We start from the raw sequence: 23212 nt of genomic DNA, 5'->3' as shown, positions 1-23212 counted from the left end.
CAGTCTTTCCAGATGAGAAACTTCTAGAAAATTTTAGAAGCGCTTCGGTCTGTAGGAGTAGCTGGGAGTTCTGCTGCCTCCCCGCTCAGCCTTTCTCCTTCTCCATCCTACTGGGTCCAAGTGGCCTTGACTCGTCAAACCTGAAAATGGTTCATTGTGCTGGAGTTGAAGCCACAGCCCCAAAGATTCCCAAGATCAAGACACTAAGACAATGAGCCATTCTTGGAAGCAACATCCCCCAAAAAGCTAGCTCAGACCCTCAATTTATATCTCACCAAAGACAGGTCGGGTTGGAGGGGTTCACGTACTTTGCAACCAAGAACGAGAACTACATTTCATCACGATGAGGGCCCTTTGGAGAAGACTAGCAGTAGACAGTTGAAGGTTTTGCTTGGAAACAAGCTTTTTGACGAACAGACATCACATCTGTTTTTCTCTGCCATCTGGGGGAAGAAAAGGATGTTTTCAGTGATGGCAGGACAATGTGTAGATGATTTTTTTTTTTTGAGGTCCAGTAAAACAAGTGTAAATTTTTGCACAGGAAAATATTTCAAAACAGAGTTCTTTGTTTTAGCATTGAATTTGTTAGAAGCAAATATTTTGGTGACATTTCCACTAAACGATAAAAACAAATAAGGAAGACATATTTCTCTGAGTTCTCTTGTTCCTTCTTTTATACTGCTAAAATATATTATTCTCACTTAATTGCCAGAAAGAGTGCTTTTGAGTCTTACAGGATTCTTGAAATTACCTCATACTTTATACCCAGTCTGTTCCCTTTCCCCCCTCTTTCCCTTTAAAATATAAATTTATTTTAATGACTACACTGTAGCATAAAATTGAATGTTTTCATAAGTACAATGCAGAATTTTAATGTATGAGTCCACAGTCATTTCCTTGATTTCCTTTAAGTCTGTGTCTACTTTTTTTTTTCTTTTCTTTTTTTTTTTTTTTTTGGCACACTGTCCTTAAAATAAGGGCTTGGGGCAAAGACAGAATACACGAAAAGGAAATTTCAGAACAATGTCTTAACTGCAGGAGCAGTCACCATCCGCAGAACTACTGGGGTCCGCTTCTCCAGCACTCTGTAGACCCAACTGCACACTGAAGCCCAGCCCCACCCCTGCAGGTGGGTGCTCCTACCTGTCAGAGCAGCAGGTAGTCAGGCAAACAGCTTGAGTGTCACTCCACCATGGTTAAGGTCACAGACTGTACAGCTGGTTGTGAGCTCTCCTGTGCCAGCCTTGGGCGGGGGGGTGGGGGGGGGGGGTGGGGGGAGGGTGGGGGGTGGTGGGAGGGTGGGGGGTGGTGGGGGGGTGGGGGGGTCTCTGTGAAAGTTGTGGCAGTGTGGCCAGTTTGTTCCTTCATCTGCAGCAGCCACCCAACATGTGGGTAGCTCTGGTTGTTCCGGAACTAGCTCTGTAGACCAGGCCAGGCTGGTCTCAGATTCACAGAGATCTACCTGCCTTTGCCTCCCCCATTTCCCCCCAGCCCCCCAGTTCTGGGTTTAAAGGTGTGCACTACCACCTGGCCACAGTTCTTATACTGGGACAAACTTTAAGGGCAGAGGAGACCTGTTCATCTACATCTCTAGGGGGAGAGACCTTTATTCCCTCGTTTGGGTGGGATCAGTGACTGGGATGGGTGTACTCCCAGGCTGAGCTCCTAAATCCGGGCGACTAGTGTAAGGAATGCCATCCAAGGGTCAGGTACTTGCCTTTGTTTCTCTTCCGATTTACTGAGCCAAACAAGCAGGCCCTGGGAACCTGCATCGTGCAGAGCTGTATGTTGTTAGGTGTGTGTAGGAGGGGAAGACAGAGGTTGTGGGGGGAGCCACACCTGTGTGTAAATAAGTGCAAGAGAAGTAGGGGCAGAGTGAGCAGGTAAGCCCTGGGGAAGAGGCATGGTTGGGCCATCCAGCAGCTCACCTGATGGCTAGGGTGTTTAGTGAGTCAACCTTACATGAGGTAGAATTAGACTTTCTTTCTTTTTTCTTTTTTTCATTTTACTTAAGATTCTTTAAAAAAAAAAAACAAAACAAAACAAAAAACCCAAACCCTAACAATGTATGATACACAAGAGACACTTTAAAAATTATAAAGAGGGAATTGATTAGACCTTAAGATTAAAGCATTATGTGTTTATAATTTCCAACAGATAGTTACTGAGGGTGTTTTTTTTGGGGGGGAGGGGAGTGTTGTTCATTGAGCCTGAATACAGAGAGATATATACCTTCATTCCGGGCACAAAGAACAAACAAACAGCCCAAAGGAAGAAGAGAGAGATGAAAAGAGAGAGGAAGTCGGGCGGTGGTGGCATACGCCTGTAATCCCAGCACTCTGGGAGGCAGAGGCAGGCGGATTTCTGAGTTCCGAGGCCAGCCTGGTCTACAGTGAATTCCAGGACAGCCAGGGCTATACAGTGAAACCCTGTCTCGAAAAAACCAAATCCAAAAAGAAAAAAGAAAAGAAAAGAGAGAGGAAGGGAAGATGTAACCCCTGGAAGAGAATGTGTGTCTAAAGACAGCTACAGTGTACTCATATAAATAATAAATGAATCTTAAAAAAAAAAAAGAAATACAGAAAGAGCGGCTGGAGAGATGGCTCAGAGGTTAAGAACACTGACTGCTCTTCTGAAGGTCCTGAGTTCAAATCCCAACAACTACATGGTGGCTCACAATCATCCGTAATGAGATCTGAGGCCCTTTTCTGGTGTGTCTGAAGACAGCTACAGTGTGCTCATATAAATAATAAATAAATCTTTAAAAAAAAGAAATGCAGAAAGAAGGTATGGGTGGTTAATGAGCAGTAAACATTATTATGGAGTTATTTTGTAAAAAACAAAGCATTTTTTTACCTCATAATGTTACATGCCTGTCATCAAAATTTTTCTTTCTATACTATTCTGACAGCAGATGTCCAACAAGTGCTTTAAGATGGCTAATTTTGGGATTTTTTTTTCTTTCTTAGAAAAGAAAAGTTCAATGTTATTTGAATGTGCTGAGGCAAAATGTAGCTGGATGTTCTTCACAAAGATGCTTGTGTGATCTGCTTCTGGATTTAACTCCAGAACGAGTTTTCCTTTTAGCCACTGAGGAAGGGATTCTTTTTACAAAAGCTTAGAGCCATTCTTGTTTAAACAAGTTTTAGAATGAATTTTTAAAAAAAATGTTTGCGCAGGCAGGTTCTGTGGGGGATGAGTCATTTGTCTGAGTTTGAGGATGAAACGGTGTCAGAAGAGTTGATCTTCCGAGGATAACTCTTTAATTTCCCAGGAATATCTATTCATTTTAGCTTAGAAGTCAATAGTCTTTTTTTTAAACCGCTATGAGCTTTTCTCCCCCACCCCAACACATCTTTTATGTTCTCTGTCTATAAAAAAATGCACATTTTAAAATGGAACCTTAGATACTTGATGCCCGCTGGCTCAATTCTGAGTGTGGTTTATAAACCTCCCACTTTGGGCTGGGAATGAGGCGCAGGCCTTCAGAGTGCTTGCCTAGCCCAGAGCCCTGGATAAATCCCCATCCCCAGAGAAACTGCGTGTGGTGGCATAGCCTTGTCATCCTACACACAGTGGAGGGAGGAGAAGTGCAAGGTCTAGCCTGGACTACAGAGTAAGCTTGAGCCCAAGCTGGTGAGTGGAATATTTGCCTAACTTGCTTGATGACCTATCAGGGTTTGATTCCTAGGAAAGTGTGTGTGTGTGTGTGTGTGTGTGTGTGTGTGTGTGTGTGTGTGTGTGAGAGAGAGAGAGAGAGAGAGAGAGAGAGAGAGAGAGAGAGAGAGACTCGTGTGGGAGCTGCACCCTCGGCATGCCATGAAGATGGATGTCTGACCCAGTGCATTAAAATCCTCTCCGCCTGCACATCCCCTTGATTGATGTACATCTGTGTATAAAACCTCTTCTGGGGCTGAGTCGCCAGGGTGACTGCTCTCTTCCCCAGTTGCTAACCTCATCGGGTCTGAATCTGTCCTTCGAGTCGGACAGAGCCAGTGTGCGTCCAGTTATCCCTCTGACCTTGCTCTGTTTCTTTCCAAAGGGCTTCTTGACAGCACCTCAGCTGGAACTGAGGTTTTTACAGGTGAAGACGGGATAAGTAGGCTCTGAGGAGGAGAGAACAGAGCTCTCTCTGGTACCCATGGTTTCTCTGTCTACTCTTTTGGTTTCCTTTGGTCAACCACTGTCCAAAATTACCAAGTGGACATTAGGCAGGAGTGGGGGCTCAGGCCTGTGATCTGAGCACTGGGGGCATAGAGGCAGGATCAGGAATGCAAGGTCACCCTTAGCCGCCGAGCCAGTGAAGCCAACTTGGGAACATGAGATCTTGTCTCATAATAAATAAATAAATAAATTAGATAGATAGATAGATAGATAGACAGACAGACAGACAGACAGATAGATAAATAAATAAATAGGGTAAGGGGAGTGGGTCACTCTTGTACTCTTAATACTGAAAAGACTGAGTCAGGAGGATTGCTCTGATAGTTGGAGGCCAGCCTGGGGCTACATATTAAGATCCTGTCTCAAAAAAAAAAAAAAAAAAAGAAAAGAAAAACCTGGATAAATCTAGAAATAAACATTATGAAATTTGAGATGCCCTTTACTACACTATATTGTCACATTTGTTTCTTTTTATTAATTCTATCCTGTTATTGTGCCTAATTTATAAATTAAGGTATCGCACACATATATGTACAAATAAGGGTAAACAATAGCTTTTTAGTACTGAGAAAATAGATTTTTAATACTATATTTTAATACTATATATATATTTTAATACTATAGTAAAACAGGATTTGCCCCTGGCTTGGTGTCTGTAATTCAGCACTCCAGAAGCCAAGGCAGGAGTACATGAGTTTCAAGTCAACCTGGGAACAGAGTGAGTCTGGGCTAACCTCTGCTATAGAGTGTGACTATCATCAACAACACTTAGATTTCAGTGCCCCTCAGGGTTTCAGATATCCTGTGGTGAGTCTTAGCACTCAGCCATTAGCAGAGTAGCAAGGCAGAGGTTCGGCAGAGGTTCTTTCTTTCTTCATTTAATGCAGTCCTTCCTCCCCCCCCACCCCCCCCTACAGTCTTGAAGAAACCTGATTTCTGCATTGTATATCTCTCTTCTTCATCTACTAAGAAGCAAGCAAAAACTCAGGGTTAGCATATCAAGCGCAGGTGGGGAGCATGCGTCAGGACGTTAGTGAAGGGTAAAGAGACTTTTTAGAATTAATAACACACAGAGTCTACTTTTTGAAGAATAGTCAGATACATGCGGGCAGGGAAGAGGAAAAGATGTCGTGTCTTCTGTGGGGTCCAGTGGTTCTCTAGTGATAGGACTGTCTTCCAAAATTAGGGGGGCATGAAAAAGGGGGGCAGCCCCCAACGCCCTGACCAAGTGTGACTGTCTCAGCTCCCTCTCCCCAGAGGCCGCTCATCTGTGAGTGTCTAGAAACATCCTCTAGTAGTGGGGTTCAGGAACTCCAGAGTTCTGTTTTGTCGTTCAAAGAATTTCATCTTGTAAATTGACTTAAAATGTCAATTTACATTTTGGATATATTTATTCACAACTGAGTTTGAACTTCCTGCCTCTGTGGTGTATGTGGTCTCAGTGTGGGGTATGAGTGTGTCTGTATGTGTGTGAGTGTGACTGTGTGAGTGTGTGTATGTGTGTGTATGAGTGTGTGGTGTGTGCGGTATGTAAGTATGTGTGTGAGTATGTGGTATGTGTGTATGTGTATGGTGTGAGTGTGTATATGTGTGTGTAGTATGTGTGTATGTGTTTGGTGTGAGTGTGTATATATGTGTGTGGTGTGAGTGTGTGTGTATGTGGTATGTGAGTGTGTCTGTGTGAGTGTGTAGTGTGTGTCTGTCTGTGTGTGTGTGGGGGGGATGCTGGGGATTGAACCCATGGCCTTGTTCACGTTACATAAATTCTTTACCAGCCAAACTTGCTGTCTTGTCCATTTTTATTCTGAAATAGGTTTTGATTTTCAGGAAAGTTGCCAAGCTGGTGCAAAGTTCTTATGTATGCCATACCTGTCACCCTTAATTGTCTCTCTTACAGCTCCGTTTATGGTGTTTTTACCACGGCACACCTTGTTAGATCCGTTAAGAAAGTCTGGCTTTTATTGCACAGAGAGATAACTCCTTCAAACTGGCACTCTGTGTGGACGGCACTACCCGAGCCACTCTGCTGACCAGAACCTTCCAAATGTTTCAGAAGAAAGGTCCTTGCCTTTCGATGAAGAAAACAAACTGGCTGTGAAGCCCAATACTCAGGAAGCTGAGGCAGGAGGATTGCTATGACAGTGAGTCCAGCCTGGGCTACATAGTAAGAGAGACTATGGAGTGAAACTCTGTCTCAGATAGCCAAAGGAGCAAAAGTAGAAAGAAAATAAAGGAAAAAAATAAGAAAAACTATTGTATTTATACAAGACTTTCCAATTTCCCCACCCTTTCCTTTCTACATTCCTCCCTTCTTTATTTTATGTAGAACCTCACTGCTGCCCAGCTTGGTTTTGAACTCCCAAACTCAAGCCACCTTCCCGCCCCAGCCTCCCAGAAGACCTTCATGATTTATTTGCTTTAGTTTCTTATATTTCCTTCCGCTTTCTGTCAGGTACCTGCTTTCTGTCAGGTACGTACGGAAAGTGTTCTCAGGCCGCTGGAATCCTGTACAAGTTAGGACAACAGATGTAGTCTTGTCTGTGTCCCAGTGGGGTTGGGACTCACGCCAGATTCTCTGTGTAATGCTGAGCGGAAGCGGGACAGCTTGTACTCATGGTGCAGGAGTCCCAGACGCTGCCCAGGTTTTGACAGGTGGACGCTCAGGCAGTGTGCTGTCTGGGCCTGCCTCAAGGAGCCAGTGACGTCATTTGGGAGTGGTTCCCAGGGAAGGCTGGGATCCTCACCCACATCCAGCTAGTGCTGGCTTGTTGGGGAGCCTTCCATGCAGGGAGGAACCCCAAATAAGTGGCAGAAAAAAAAGAAAAGAAAGAAGATGCTTTCCTGTGGTGTGGTAATAATGTAGTCAGGCACTGTGGGAGAGGTTCCCACATTCATGTGGGCCTCCTCATCTGGGTATGATATAGCTATTGTTTTTCTTAGCATTCCTCCCCCCCCCCCCCCCAGTGCTTCGCTTGTCACCCAGGGCACATGCCAGGCTAGTACTACATTTTTGAACTGCTCAACATCTGTAGCTCAACATCCCCTTTCTTTTTTTAACAGAATTCTTTTTTTTTTTTTTTTTGAAACATACAGGGTGGGGTCGGGGGGAGGTGCAGAGATGGCTCAGCTGTTAAGAGCACTGACTGGTCTCTCAGACGACCTAAGATCAGTCAGTCCCCAGCACCAGTGCTGAGCAGAGCACGGCCACCTGGAGACCAGCTCTATGGGCTCAGATGTTTTGCCTCCTGAGACACCTGCCCTCAAAGGCTCAGGCACACGATCTTACACACAGGTTAAAACTAAACTTTTACAATAAGACATAGAAAGATGCACACAGTTCATTTTGATAGAGAGACATCGAACTGATAGAATCAGATGCATACTGAAGCAGGTTGAAGGACCAGGCACTTCTAAAGCCCTGTAAGGATGTTTGTTTCATGTATGTGCAGGCCTATTCAGGTGTGCTTGGATGCTGGAGAGGCTGTCTGAGCCCCTGGAATTGGAGTTACAGACACTTCACATGTGAACTGCCCAGAGCGGGTGTTGGGAACTGCGAGACTGGTGTATTCGCTTAACCGCTAAGCTAGCTCTCTACCCTCAAGTTCAGCATCATGCAGTATATTGATCCACCATTTCCATACATAGCAAACATAAATTGTTGTGCTTTACATCACCATTAAACCAAGCTGCAGAAGGCAGGGCTGCAGCTTGATTTATAATCATCAAATTAAGAATGTAGAACGAGCCTCATTCTGGGAAGAAACTTCTGCTCAAGAGCTGTTCCGTCTTTTCTCTCATACGGAGATTTCCTTGCCCTTACCGCCTCTTGATGTGACTGTGGAAAAGGTTTTTTGTAGAATTAGCTTTGCTCTCGTCTCCCGTGGCTGGCTTTGCTAGTGACATCTCTGTGCTCTGTGCTTGCCATAGAAGGACGTGTGCTGGGGACTTGGCTATCCGGAGGGAGGAGGAGTGACAGACAGGCCAGATGAGATCACAGGCTGCCGTCACTGGCCCTGTGGACCTGAAGGAGGACATTTTGGGGTTAATTCTATGAGATTTTGGTATCACAGCAAAATTTGAGCTTGGGAGGCAGAGACAAGGAACTCTGTGAGTTTGAGGCCAGCCTAGTTTATGGAGCCAGGGGTACACAGAGAAACCCTGTCTCAAACAAACAAAATATTCTATAGATTAGAAAATAATATGATATCCATTTTAACTTCCCTGACTTGGACAATTGTCCTATGGTTATATTGTTGTTCATTGTGCTTCATTGTCAGGAAATATATACTGAAATATTTTGGTGTCACTGTCCTTGGGTCTGGAAAAGGTGATAAATCCACACACATACTTACTGGAGCGATATCACCTCATGAACGACCGTGGTGTCTGAGTTCACAGGACTACTTTTGTGTCATTTTTTTCAGCCTTTGTGAACATTTGATATTACTTTTAAATTGATAAAAATCATCTCATGTCTGGGTTTCTTTGTCTCCACAGTCAAACCGGCACCATGTCCAGGCATCAGAACCAGAACACTATCCAAGAACTTCTGCAAAACTGCTCAGACTGTCTGATGCGGGCGGAGCTGATCGCGCAGCCGGTAAGCTCCCTCACGGCCCCAGTGTGGTTCTTGCCCAAGCTGGTTTCTGGGGAGTTCACGCCCTCATCACAGCCTGTGTGTGGCTGGGCCTCTCACATCATTAGTGTCTAGAGATGGTCCTTTCAGAGTAGTCGAGACAGGGATATCATCTTAATCTATTTTCTGTTGCTAGTAACAACGCCACAGACTGGGGAAACTACGAAGAAGAGAGGTTTGTTTTGGCTCATGGTCCTGGCCCAATCTGAAGGCAGCATCTGGCAATGACCTTCTTCTTGGCAGAGTCCCCAGGTGGCAGAAGGCATCACATGGCAACAGACAAAGAGCACACAACACTCTAGCCAAGTTGGAGTTTAGAACAGACCAACTCTGAAGATAACCTATTCATCCACTAATCACATGAATTGATTAGTCACCTATTAAAGTTCTTCCCCGCACCCCTCTTGTTTTTTGAGACAGTTTTCCTGTGTAATAACCTTGGCTGTCCCAAAACTCACTCTGTAGACCAGGCTGGCCCTGAACTCAGAGATCTGCCTGCCTCTGCTTCCTGAGAGCTGGCATTAAAGGTGTACCTCACAACACCCAACAAGTTCTCACTTTTTAAGAGATTATTTTAGCTTTTATTTTCTGTGTTTGGGTGTTTTGTCTGCTCATATGTTTGCCTGGTACCTCCTGAGGGCAGAAGCGGGTGTCAGATCTTTTAGATCCCAGGTGTGGTGAGCAGCTCTGTGGAGATGCTGGGAATCAACCCTGGGTCTGGGAAGAGCAGTGTGTTCAATTAACCATTGAGCAATTTCTCTGGCCCTAAGTCCTTTTAAAGTGCTTGCAGGCCTTACAGTGGCTCTGGGTTTTCTAAAATCTGACCAGAAAATGACAGGGTGATGGTTACCTTTTCTGTCTTCTTCCGGAGGGGACCTCGAGTTTTCAGCACTTGAATTGTAATCTCTTCTCTCCAGAGTAGACATTCATGCCTGAGTTATATCCAGAACCTTCCACACTGCAAAGGTTTTAACCCAGAACATTTATTTATTTGTTTGTTTGTTTGTTTGCTTGTTTATGGAAGGCTATCTTAATGTTCCAATATCATAATTTAAACCCCATGTAGTTTCTCATAGCACCTATGTAAAAGAATAGGCTGACAGGTGTTGAGGATCACAGCCAGCACTTGGGAAACAGAGGCAGGAGGATTCTAAGTTTGAGGCCATCCTAAACTACATAGTGAAACTACCAATGAACCAGAAGGGAAAGAAGGTATAGAGAAGGAGAGAGGAAGGGAAGGAGGAGGGAAAGGAGGAAAATACTTTAAGATCCAGGGGAAAAGAGCAAACCTGGCTGGACGCCTTCATCCAAAGCGGGTGTCAGTACTTAATGTAGAACACACGTGCAGGCCTGGGTGGAGTTTACAGTGACTGTGGGACCAGTGCTCCCAGTTTATTTCTATTGATGTACATTAAGGTACTGAGGTGGGTGCTGGGGATGTGATGTCATGTCTGTTAACACATTTGTGTATAGAGCTACGATTCACTTGTCTGCAGCCTAGGGAGAGAGAGCAAGGGAGAGCAACAGCTAGAGGGCTCTGAAGCAGCAGAACATCTCTGCTTAGGAACTATGTCAGTGCGAAGGAGCGACTCTTAAGATACCAAACTGAATAGCTCCGTCTCATAGACCTGTCACAGAGCCCCTCCGTTGGTGACATCTGACACAACTTCAGTGTGTCATTTTGCTTTCTTAAAGAACTGAAAAAAGTTATGTTCTTATACAGAAACACACATACACACACACATGAAATAGAAACATAATTTAAAATATTTTGGACTGTTTTATTATATGGGGCGCATGTGCATGTGTGTGCGTGTGTGTGTGTGTGTGTGTGTGTGTGTGTGTGTGTGTATGCACATGATTGTGTATTATGAGTGAGTGACTACCAGAGAATGCATCTGGAGGTCAAAGAACAAGTTTTAGAACAATTTTGTTCTCTCCTTCTTTTCACCATGTGGGCCTTGGGCATCGAACACTGGTCCCCAGGTTCTGAGGCAGGTACTGAGCCATTTCACTGGCTCTGGGGTTTTTTTGTTGTTGTTTATTTGTTTTTATTTGTTTGCTTGCTTTTAAGACAAGAGTCTCTTCATTTAGTACAGGCAGGTCTCAAACTCCTGATCGTCCTGCCTCAGTCTCCAAAGGTGTGGGGTTACAGATGTGTGCTCAGTACAGTCTGAAGTGAACTTTTTGATTAGGGGGCTTCTGCTATGTGACAGTAGAAGGTTTGCTTTCACTGATGCACATGAGATTTTTCCTTACAGACTTATGTATTTTCATGCAAATCCTTCCTGCTAGGAGCTGAAATTCGGAGAGGGGATCCAGCTGGCATGGAACCGAGAGCTGGATGAGTATTTCACACAAGCCAACGATCAGATGGAAATCATAGATGGCTTGATCCGGGAGATGAGGCAGATGGGCCAGCCCTGTGATGCGTATCAGAAAAGGTATTGCCTTCAGAGCACAGAAGGGGACCCCCAGCAGGTGACTTCCGGCTTTCTCCAGAGGAAGCACACGCATTCCCCAAGAACAATTCCCTCACTTGGGATTTTGCAGCTTTATCCAGTTTAAATATAAAACTACAAACTTCATATTTCCAGGGCTCTTCCCGCCCCCACCCAGAGATGCTCTAACAATTAAACAGACCTGCAAAAAAATGACCATTCAAAAAGTGCTAGCTTTTCCTGGAAATGGCAGCAGAGCCCTGCGATCCTGGGTGTTTGGGAAGTTGAAATAGGAGGATCAAAAATTCAAGGCCTGCCTGGAAAATTTAGTGAGATCTCATCTCAAAATGAATTAACTGTATAGTTTATGTTTAAAGAAGGACAAAGAATGTGGTAGACTTCTTGCCTGGCAAGCAGGAAGTCTTGGCTTCAGTCCCCAAGGCTGTAAACCTCTAGAATGGTTTGAAGAGCTGAATGGGTCATGAGCCCCCCACCCCCTCCATTTAGGCAGCAGCAGAGGCCTCTGGTACAGCATCTGCCTTTTCAAGTGGCTAATATCAAGCTTTATTTAATCAAGTGAGACCCTTGGAATTGAAAGTGACTGTCTTAGTCAGGGTTTCTTTTCCTGCACAAACATCATGACCAAGAAGCAAGTTGGGGAGGAAAGGGTTTATTGAGCTTACACTTCCACATTGCAGTTCATCACTAAAGGAAGTCAGGACTGGAACTCAAGCAGGTCAGGAAGCAGGAGCTGATGCAGAGGCCATGGAGGGATGTTTCTTACTGGCTTGTTTCCCCTGGCTTGCTCAGCCTGCTCTCTTATAAAACCCAAGACTACCAGCCCAGAGATGTTACCACCCACAAGAGTCCCTCCCCTCTTGATCACTAACTGAGAAAATGCCCCACAGCTGGATCTCAAGGAGGCATTTCCCCAACTGAAGCTCCTTTCTCTGTGAAGCTTCAGCGTGTGTCCAGATGACTCACAAAACTAGCCAGTACAGAGGCCTTCCCAGCAGAGATGTGTGGTCTGAATCTGCTCTCGGGCTACTAAGGCCCAGGGTACCCGAAAGATAAATTCCCTCAAAAGAAGCTGAGTGGCTGCCAGGTTAGGCAAAGGCAATGCCCCTTGTTATGATGATGGGTTGTGAGTGGCTTCTCAGCATTTATACTCCCATGAGGCCAAGCTGGAAGTCACGGGCAGAGAAAAGAAATCTTCCAACACAACGTCCTTAGCCTGTAGACTGACCCAAAAGAAACCCAGAGAGGTGGTCGTTTGCTCGGGATGGGTTTTCATAGGCTGTTTTCTTGTGACCACGGCACTGGTTTCCTTTCCTTTCAGACTGCTTCAGCTCCAGGAACAAATGAGAGCCCTTTACAAGGCCATCAGCGCCCCTCGAGTCCGAAGGGCCAGCTCCAAGGGAGGCGGAGGGTACACCTGCCAGAGTGGCTCCGGCTGGGATGAGTTCACCAAACGCCTCACGGGCGAGTGTCTGGGCTGGATGAGGCAGCAGAGGGTAAGTGGCCTTACAAGGGCTCCTTCTTAGACGCCTAACCTAGGAGGTCTGGACATAGATGGTGGCACAGTCAGGCCCAGCCCTCCAGGGGCAGCCACCTGCTAAGTCACCGGGTCATTGCAACTCACCTCATCCGTCTTCCATGTAGGCTGGAAAGAAAGAAAAGAGCTCTTCTATGGCTGATTTGAAATAGTAACACAAGAGAGAGAACAGCTGAAATTCGAAAAAATAAATTTATAAAATACTATCATGTGGGATGTGTTGGGCACCGTGATACTGGGTCTTCTGGTTTGGGCTCCGTGGTGGCTTTTTGAAGTTTGCCTGTCCGGCTGTGCAGGTCTCCCATCACTTGTGTGGGTGTGGAGTCAAATAATGGCCCAAGAAGTATGTGCTGATCCTTTCCCTGCAACTGGAGTCCCTACAAAGTATTTTTCAATGCTAATTACTGTTTTGTTGTTTTATGTAGTAATTAAGCCCGATAATGAGCAGGTGGCCCCAGAAACATGCCGTAATCACGCAGATGGGAATTTTATAATGAAAACCTTCTAATGAGCCGTCCTTCTTGGAGAGGTGGATGTATTAAAATGGTGCATTGTGGAGAGATTGTTATGCAATGCTGTAAGAACTTGATTAATTGTTGGTCCGATTTCTTAGTGGTTCTAGAATTTCTTAGCCATTTTAGCACCCCTACCGACCCCCACTCTTTTCTTTGAGTCCAAGTTGAATTGTGTTGCCATGGCTAGTCTGGAACATGCAAACTCAAGTCATTCTCCAGACCAACCTCTGGAATATCTAGGACCACAGGGAAGGTCCCCTAACACCCAGTCTTCAAAAGGTTTGGGTGTCTTCTCATGCAGTGATTCTTTCAGCCATTCTAAGCATTCATTCACTCACTCATTCTGTTATTTTTTTTATGTTTACATTTGTTTATTTGTTTTCATTTGTGTGTGTATTATACATACACACACATACACACACATACACACACATACACACACACACACATACACACACACACACACGCATCTGTGTGTATATATATATATATGTGTGTGTGTGTGTGTGTGTGTATGTGTGTATATACCACATGCATACAGTGCCCAGCAGAGGGCATTGAATCCTCCAGAGCTAGATGGTTGAGAGCTACCATGTGCATGCTGGGAATCAAACCCAGCTCCTCTAAAAGAAGAGTTAGGGCTCTTAACCAATGAGAAATCTCTCCAGACCTATTTGGTTTTGTTTGTTTGTTGTTTGTTGTTTTGGTTTTTGAGACAGGGTCTTGCTTTGTAGCTCCAGCCGGCCTTGAATCATCCTGTCTCTTCCTCCAAGATACTGAGATCATAGTGTATTCTACTCTGCCCTACCCCACAACACACACACACACTTACTATAAAGACCATAAACTGTTATGGAAGGTGGAGTAGATCATCGCACGAAGTCAGCGATGATCTCAGAAACTTAACTGTAAACTTGTTCGCATGTCTTCAGACTTCCTAAAGTCTTTGAAATTTTCTTTAATTTTTGAGACCGGGTCTCACAGATGCCAGGCAGCCATGAATGAGCTCTGTGGCTCAGAATGACTTCGAGCTGGGGAGGCTCTGGCTTCCACCCCTGAATGCACAGTTCTTGAGGGTTCATCAGTATTGGCACCATGCTAGAACATGAGGGCTCAAAAATATGGTCCACAGTTATAAAGATGAATACTATTGAAGATGAGCAACATCCCAAATGCCAAATGATTGCCCGTGAGAGCATTAATAAAGTCTTGTTTAGAGAGTGACACTCTGAGCCTGAGGACAATTTGAGCTAATGGGGCTTGAACTGTGACCTTCAAGGATCCTTGTAGGGAGGCAAGACAAACTTTGAACCAAAGTAATTATAGGACGATGTCATATCCCCTGATGTCTTCTAAGCCAGTGTGACAGTTAAGCGACAGCTCAGAGTTAGTCATTTTCTGGATTGCTGTGGGTGTAGCATTGTAAGGATGCTTTGTACATGCCTGTAATCTCAGCCTGGGCTACTTAGGGGAGCTTTGTCTCCAACACCAACACATGGACAAACAGCGACCACAGACACACACATTAAAGCAAAGAAGATTTGGTAGAAAAAAAATAGCTCTACATTTTTAAACCTCAGGAAATGGTGTTCTCACACGACTGTATTGGTCCGCCATTTTCCAACACCATGTCAGGTGCTTCTTAGAGTTCTCAGCAAACTCAAAGCTGTCTGAGTCCTGCTGGAGGTTTGCCCTGGGATTCTGTGTGGCCCGTTTCCTTCTCCCTCCACCTCCCCCCACACATAGCGGGCATTCTTCACTCACTCCCAGGAGGCCCAGCCAAGGCCTGTGCTGATAAGAGCTGCAGGTTTCCCCCGGCATCGTGTTCAGGAGGCAGGCACACGTCTCCCTGCTAGGCTGCTGCTTTGTTTCCCTGGTCTGTGCTTCTGCTGATGGGCGAGCCAGATACTGTACACCTGGCAGGTAATGAGCCGGTGAGCTGGCCCTGGGTCATCGCTACCATCCCGGTGTAGCACCTGCTGTTTCTGTTTTCAAACACCGGCAGTTGCCGGACAGGGCCAAAGTCCTTGCTAAGTAACCTTCAGTTCTCTGACTCTGAAATGGCTCCTCTCTGAAGCCTTGCCAAGGGCACTAGAACATGGGTGTGGCTTAGGACAATTGTGTTCTGTTCTTGCTGCCCGTCCCAGCATGGATGTTTGCCCTTGGCCTGCCAGAGAGATGACACAGGTGATTTAGAAATCTACACATGCTCATGCAAAAGGAGGAAGAGACGGTGAATGGAATGTGCCAGAGAAGGAAACAATATATTTGATTCTTACTGTGAGACATTCTTAAATTTCCGGACTCACGTGATAAATCTAGTCAGATTTCACATTTCAAAAGTGAATGGTAAACCCATAATTGTAGCGTTGTTTCCAACATTAATCAGAATGAAGGATCTTGAGTTTGCATAGTGTCTTCCCTTGGAAATGAACCATAAGAGTCTTTACAGTTCAAAAGGGAACTTTTAAATGCTGAATTTCTAAGCCAAGATTTAATTATGTAACGTTCATCAATATAACTTAGGGCTGTAGCTGAATGGTAGGGCACGTGCCTAGCATTCGTGAGGCTGTAGGTTCAATCCCCCATATAGCAATAACAAACAAAAGATAATTTAAAGAAATAAACAATGACAACTTCCTTAGGCTAGGGATTTCATTTGAGAGGCAGTGCATTCTTTAATCCCAGCACTCCAGAGGCAGAAGCAGGAGGATCTCTGTGAGTTCAAGGCCAGTATAGTCTACAGAACAAGTTCCAGGATAGCCAGGGCTACCTGGAGAAACCCTATCTCAAAGGAAACAAAACAAAAAAGAAACATTTATTAGTATTTGCGATGTGTCAAATTCATGTGACTGGTATCTAGTCATACAGATTCACATTCTATTCCTTTTTTATTTTATCCCTTTTAAAAATGTGCGCATTGCTGGGCAGTGGTGGCGCATGCCTTAATCCCATCACTTGGGAGGCAGAGGCAGGTGGATTTCTGAGTTCGAGGCCAGCCTGATCTACAGAGTGAGTTCCAGGACAGCAGCCAGGGCTACACAGAGAAACCTTGTCTTGAAAAAACCAAAAAAAAAAAAAAAAAAAAAAAAAAGTGAAAATTATTATTATGTGTGAGTGTAGGGCACAGTTCGGGGGTCAGAGGACAATTTTTGGGCATCAGTTCTCTGTCCTTTTCCCATGGGTTCTGGGAATCAGAATACAGTCATTACGCTTGTGTGACCACTCCTTTGGCTGAGCCATTTGGCCAGCTCCACCCCAACCTCAGCATCCTCCAATGTAGATTCTCTTTCTTCAGAAGAATGATCTAGATGGCAAGGATCCATGACTGAATTTCCTACTCATGTTCATCTTGGGCTGGAACCATACTGACTGAGGATATATTTGGTGATTCTCATTAGCCATTTGGTAGTCTCAACCCTTTAAAATGTATTTTGGCATGGTCATATAGTTTGTTCTTCCTTCCTTCTTTCCTTCCTTCCTTCCTTCCTTCCTTCCTTCCTTCCTTCCTTCCTTCCTCCCTTTCCCTTTCTTTCTTTTCTCTCCTTTCTTTCTTCCTTTCTTCCTTTTTCTTCCTTTTTCATTTTTCTTCCCTTTTCTTCCTTCCTTCCTTCCTTCCTTTCTTTCTTTCTTTTCTTTCTTTTTTCCTCTTTCTTTCTTTCTTTCTTTCTTTCTTTCTTTCTTTCTTTCTTTCTTCCTTCCTTCCTTCCTTCCTTTCTTTCTTTCTTTCTTTCTTTCTTTCTTTCTTTCTTTCTTTCTTTCTTTCTTTCTTTCTTTCTTTCTTTCTTTTCTTTCTTTTTTCTCTTTCTTTTCTTTCTTTTTTCCCTTCCTTCCTTCCTTCCTTCCTTCCTTCCTTCCTTCCTTCCTTCCTTCCTTCCTTCCTTCCTTCCTTCCTTCCTCTCTCTCTCTCTCTCTCTCTCTCTCTCTTTCTTTCTTTCTTTCTTTCTTTCCCTTGCTGTGTACTTAAGCCGGTTTTAAACACCTGAGCTCAAGTACTCTTCCTGCCCTAGCATCCTGGGTGATTGTGCGTTTTGAGTTTTATCTGAAGCAGTGCCATGGGCACTATCTCTCTCTACCCCTGATGCTGTAGAGAAAGGAGTCTGTTGCAAGGAGGGACAGTAAAGGGTGTGCTCCTCGTCTCTTGCTGCAGGCGGAAATGGACCTGATGGCCTGGGGTGTGGACTCTGCTTCAGTGGAACAGCACATCAACAGCCACAGAAGCATCCACAACGCCATCGGAGACTACCGCTGGCAGCTCGACAAGATCAAAGCAGATCTGGTACCTCTCACCTTCATCTCGGAGTCTATAGAAGGGGGTATCACTTAGGCAAATTTGTCTGAAACACGAGACTATTATTACCTTTCCAAGAGACTAGAAATTAAAACAAAACCAACCCCAAATCTCCATGGTCTGAAAGGGAAGTAGAAAGAGATTTATGGGAGCTGGAGGAGTTGAACCAAATGTTACGTGCAAGGAAGATATCATGCATTTACGGTTTATAAATAAGTATTTGCAGAGGTGGCAGGCAGATAATTACCTGCAGAAAGCAAAACATCAGCTACCAGAAGAAACTGAGACTAGTATGTAGTTTATATTGCTGGTGAGCTGGTGAGTCTGCTCCTAGGTGGGACTAGAGTCACATTTGTCCTGCAGGAAATTGTGTCTCACATACCTCTCCTGTGCTGGAAAAAAAGTCCGACTTGGGGAGAATGGAGAATAAAGGCACAAGATAGCAGTCTGCTCTCAGTGCTTGCTACCTACCCCCACCCCCACCCCACCCCATGTGTGAAATCACTAAGTGTGATCCTTAGATCAAAGTCTTCATTTTCGCTTTGCCCCACCTTTTCCACCATTTAAACCGTACTCTTGCTCACTTGAGCATCTGCTCGGCTGTCTCCTTCATGTCGCTAAGATCTGGGGGATCTGAAATCATATTTCCTTCAGCAAGTTCTTAAGTGACAGTGTATTTACCTTGTGGAGAACGGGGCGAATGGCCAGGGAGGGGCCTTCAAACTCTCTGGGGAAAAAGATCACTGTGGGCAAAAGACTTAATAGAGTAATTGCTTCTTTTCTATTGAGAAAGCTGAGGCCAGCACCTTAGAAGGAGGCTTAGAAGGGGCCTCACTTTCTATAGACCTCCATGAGGGGGACTGCATAATTGCCTGCATTTTCTTATCTTCCAGCGTGAGAAGTCGGCAATCTACCAGTTGGAGGAGGAATATGAAAACCTGCTGGTAAGTCTGTTTAGCCTCTGTTAGTTCAGTTCAGTTCCTTAAGTGGTAAATGTCTCTGGGGGCCAGCCACTGGCTTAGAGATCAGCAAAGAGCCTGCATATACACTGACGCCTGTGTCCGTAGATTATAGTTTTGTTGCTGCTGCTGTTTTTCTTTCTTTCTTTCTTTCTTTTTAAAGATTTATTTATTATTATATGTAAGTACACTGTCACTGTCTTCAGACACACCAGAAGAGGGTGTCAGATCTCATTACGGATGGTTGTGAGCCACCATGTGGTTGCTGGGATTTGAACTCAGGACCTCTGGAAGAGCAGTCAGTGCTCTTAACCACTGAGCCATCTCTTCATCCCCTGATTTTCTTTTAGAATTGAAGTTTCAAAGGATTCGTCTGGTTTTGCTTTGTGAAGGCAGTGCCTAGCACTGTTCTGTTAACATTTCACATCAATGACTCTTGTTTGATGCCTCTAAAGTGACAAAGGATTGCAGCCCTTTCCAACAATAATAAACACATGCAAAATGTTTTCCTCGCATATTTTTATGAGCCTGTCATCGTCTCCTGACAGATGCTATGCCGCCTGCTTGGTTTCGGAGTAGAGATTTCCACTCCTCTATCTATTTGGCTTATCTTATTTTCATCTTTCCCATAGTTCCTTGCTGGCTACTTCTATTTTAAGATAGCGTGGCTCCTGGTAACACACTACTTTTCCTGTTGGGTTGGGCATAAGACTGGAACTTTAAATTTGTGTGTGTATGGGGGGGGGGGCAAAGCCTGACTTACCTAAGAGAGAAAACTTGATTTATCTAGGCATCTAGTTCCCCCTAATTATCTAAAATTATTAATCCCAAGCACCATTATCTTTTAAACTTATTTATTACAGTTGGTGTGTGCATGTGTATATATGTAGGTACACATATGCTATAGTGGATGTGGTCAGATGACAACTTTTTTTTTTTAATTTATTTAATGTATGTAAGTATACTGTCCAACCTTCAGACATGCCAGAAGAGGGCATCAGTCCCATTATAGATGGTTGTGAGTCACCACGTGGAATTGAACTCAGGACCTCTGGAAGAACAGTCAGTGCTCTTAACTTCTGAGATGTCTTTCCAGCGCAAGAGGATAACTTTGTAGAGTCAGTTCTCTGCATGGGTCCTGGGAATTGAACTCAGGTCATCCGGCTTCTCCAGAAAATGTTTTGCCTGAGCCATCTGACTGACTTCAAACCATTGTCTGAGTCAAGACTCTTCAGAGGCTAGAGATAACAGCTCAAAAGCAGGGTGCTTCTCCAGCACCCTGAGTTTCCCCAGCACCAAGAGAAAAGCTGAGAATGACCGTTTGGAATGATTGAATCTGACATAGCCACGGCCCCACAGGCATCACCAATTTGGGCAGGGCCTCTCTCCTATATCACGTGAATGCAGCAGGTTAAGAGGTTTTAGGCCAGCCTCAGATGGTTTCAGTAGAGAACTCTTATCTGCACAGTCTGCAGAGAATGCTGTGTCATTATACTGTCGCTATCCTAAAGCCGCTCTTGACCCTGTCTGCAGAAAGCCTCCTTCGAGAGGATGGACCACCTGCGCCAGCTGCAGAACATCATCCAGGCCACCTCTCGGGAGATCATGTGGATCAATGACTGCGAGGAGGAGGAGCTGCTGTATGACTGGAGTGACAAGAACACCAACATCGCTCAGAAGCAGGAGGCCTTCTCTGTAAGATGGCCTACCTTGTGTGTGCGTGTGCGTGTGCATGTGCGTGTGTGTGTGTGTGTGTGTGTGTGTGTCAGGTGGGGGGTTAGATAATTTGATCAGCCACTTGTAAGTGGGCACACTGTTCAGTGATGTAAGATTGATTTAGCTTTATTTAATGTGTGTGGGTGTTTTGCCTGCCTGTGTATCTGCTTACCATGTGCTTGCAGTGCCCACAATTGCCAAAAGAGGGCATCAGATTCCCAGGAACTGGAGTTGCTGGAGCTTGTTAGCTACTGTGTGGGCACTGGGAATCAAACCCAGGTCCCCTGGAAAAGAAGTCAGTGTTCTTAATCACTGAGCATCTCTCCAGCCTCTCCCTCTTTATTGTTAAAGAGATAGGGTTTCCCTCTGTATGGCAGAAAGGCTACTACATTTTGGAACCCAATCATCTTGCCTTATCCCGCCAAGAAGGGACTCTGGGGATGTACCGTGGCTGGCTAGCCATCCCCCACACCCAGGTTCATTGTTTAATATCCATGAAGATAGCGTGATTCATGGGTAGTGTGGAGATTGTTCATCCAGACACCCTAGAGTGGGTGGCACTGTAGAGCGATGGGTCAAAACCTGAAACTTGGAATCAGAACGTGTTATGTATGGAGCGCCTGTAATTAGAAAATCTGAAATCCAGAATGCTCTCTCTGAAACCTTTTGAATGCCACTGCAATGCCATGAGAAGAATATTCTACACCTGACTTTAGGTGACAGGTGGCAGTCAAAATCCAGGGGCCCCCAAAATACTATTTAAAATTACCTCCAGGCTATTGGATAGAAAATAAAAATGAGTTTTATCTTTAGGCTCGGGTCCTTTCCAAAATATTTCTCTGTATAAGCAAATATTTTATAATAGTAAATCCCAAATCTGAAACACTGTCCCAAGCATTTGGAGTTGGGGAGGTTTACCATGTATCAGTGGCAATGTTATTAGTTACCTGTGTGGCCTTGGTCAGGTCATACCCACAGTCTTGTCTCAGCCTCTGACAAACCTTGGTTTCCCGAGTGACTGTGGTTCTTGAGGACAATGTAATATGAGTCCTCAGCATCGACTGTTTCCAAAATGAAGTTTTGTATGTAGCCACCTCTAATGAGTGTAGCACAATAGAAACCTAATTGTGACTTGCTGTAAGGATTTGGTCCTTTCTTTGCACAGATACGCATGAGTCAACTGGAAGTCAAGGAAAAGGAACTCAATAAGCTTAAACAAGAAAGTGACCAGCTTGTCCTCAATCAGCATCCAGCTTCAGACAAAATTGAGGTAGGTCTCACAGGATTTACATTCTCATTAGGGAAAAATATTTCATAAAAGGCATCTTTGTGGGTGAATGATTCTTCTCTGCTGTGAAGCTGTACAAGCTTTATTTTCTAGTTTAGGATCAGCACCATAGGCTAGGATTTGGCTTTTGTTTTTTTCCTAGAAAAATCCAGAAATATTTTAGACTTTACCAGATGATCTCTGTCACAGTTACTTAATTTTGTTGTTGCATCACAAAAGTAGCTAAGGTCTGTGCAAATGAACAACCATGGTCATGTTTCAATAAAGCTTTATTTATAAATAAAAGCAGTGGGCCAGATGTAGCCCTTGGGTAGTATATGTTGTCTTTTGCTGGAGACTACTATCTGTGAGCAGGACTCAGGGCTGATGGAGGTGATATATCATACCTTCCCGTGATCTAGCTCAGAACAGGCTTGGAGTTCCAAAGGGAATCCCACACTGGGCCTTACCATGTCTGTTCTGATTGGTCAGAAAATACTCAATTAAGGCAAGACCTATTTTGACTGGTGTCCCTTTGATGGTTGCTCTTTGTAAGAACTGTTTGCACCAAGAAATCTCAGGTGGGATACTCCGCCTCCAATCACTTGGCATTGGGTGAAATAAAGAGGCATCTTTTTTGTTTGGCTCACAGGTCTGTGTGGGAGGCACCCTTCTGTGCTTCTGAGTGGGCACGAGGCAGCTGCCATCTTGATGTTTTCTTGTTTCAGGCATATATGGACACTCTGCAGACACAGTGGAGCTGGATTCTGCAAATCACCAAGTGCATTGATGTCCATCTCAAAGAAAATGCTGCCTACTTTCAGGTTTTTAGACATATCATTTTATTTTTAAAAATCTACATTTGTTTATGTGTATGGTGTGTGTGTATGTGTGTGTGTGTGTGTGTGCGCGCACGCGCGTGTGCGTGTGCGTGTGTGTGTGTGTGTGTGTGTGTGGTGGCGGCTGCATGCCACAATGCGAATGTGGAGGTCAGAGGACAACCTGCTTGAGTTGACCCTCTTCTTCTACCATGTGGGACCTAGTGATTATCAGGTGTGGCTACAGGCATCGTTACCCACTGAACCATCTTGTCGGCCCTGTCAGATATTTTAGAGTGGCCATGAGGCCGTGAGAAGTGTTGATGACAGTGATGAAGTCCAGCCCTTCTGGGATTATCATGTAGTTGTGTAATTTTAGAACAAGTCACAACTCCGGACTTCAGTTTCTCATATACAAAATAAGACCCCAGAGTGATCTCCAGGGAACTTTTCCTAGTCTAAAATAATACACCACGTGCATGCATTGTATGGCTGGGGTGTTTATAAGCTCATGTGCTGCACAGGTATGGTACTACTAATAGGGTCACATGATTGGCAATGTTATCACTACCTTATCTTTTGAGTGTGCCTTTGAAGCAAGGTAGCAGTCTTAAAGATAATGTGTAAGTCCTGCTAACGGTCCTTAGTTGAGAGGAAGAGAGATTTGTAATGTGGACAGCAGTCACTCGGCCCTGCTACCAAGTCTGTGAGTGTTCTCTGCTCGAATCTTTTCCTTTAGCCACTTAGCAGAGGCTTGCGTGAGGGTGTTGGTTTTTGAAGCAGAACTACCAAAAATGATCGTGTGGTTAGATTTCCCCCAGTGTTAGCAAAACACCCAGGATAATTAAAT

The 23212-nt window shown here is 44.6% G+C and overlaps 1 protein-coding gene across 2 annotated transcripts in view; it reads left to right on the top strand.

Moving 5' to 3' along the window:
* Positions 1-23212, top strand: part of Dsp (desmoplakin) — a 49406-nt gene that overhangs the window by 5409 nt on the left and 20785 nt on the right. For both annotated transcript variants that reach the window (XM_052157209.1, XM_052157208.1), the window contains exons 2-9: positions 8662-8764; positions 11096-11244; positions 12581-12755; positions 17462-17590; positions 18496-18546; positions 20095-20256; positions 21443-21547; positions 22273-22368. In XM_052157209.1, the coding sequence (XP_052013169.1) occupies positions 8662-8764; positions 11096-11244; positions 12581-12755; positions 17462-17590; positions 18496-18546; positions 20095-20256; positions 21443-21547; positions 22273-22368 (970 nt within the window). The remainder of the gene's footprint in view (positions 1-8661; positions 8765-11095; positions 11245-12580; positions 12756-17461; positions 17591-18495; positions 18547-20094; positions 20257-21442; positions 21548-22272; positions 22369-23212) is intronic.

The sequence above is a fragment of the Apodemus sylvaticus genome, chromosome 14, assembly GCF_947179515.1.
Source record: "Apodemus sylvaticus chromosome 14, mApoSyl1.1, whole genome shotgun sequence".
Classification (NCBI taxonomy): Eukaryota; Metazoa; Chordata; class Mammalia; order Rodentia; family Muridae; genus Apodemus; species Apodemus sylvaticus.
This window is presented reverse-complemented; position numbering and strand designations above follow the sequence as displayed.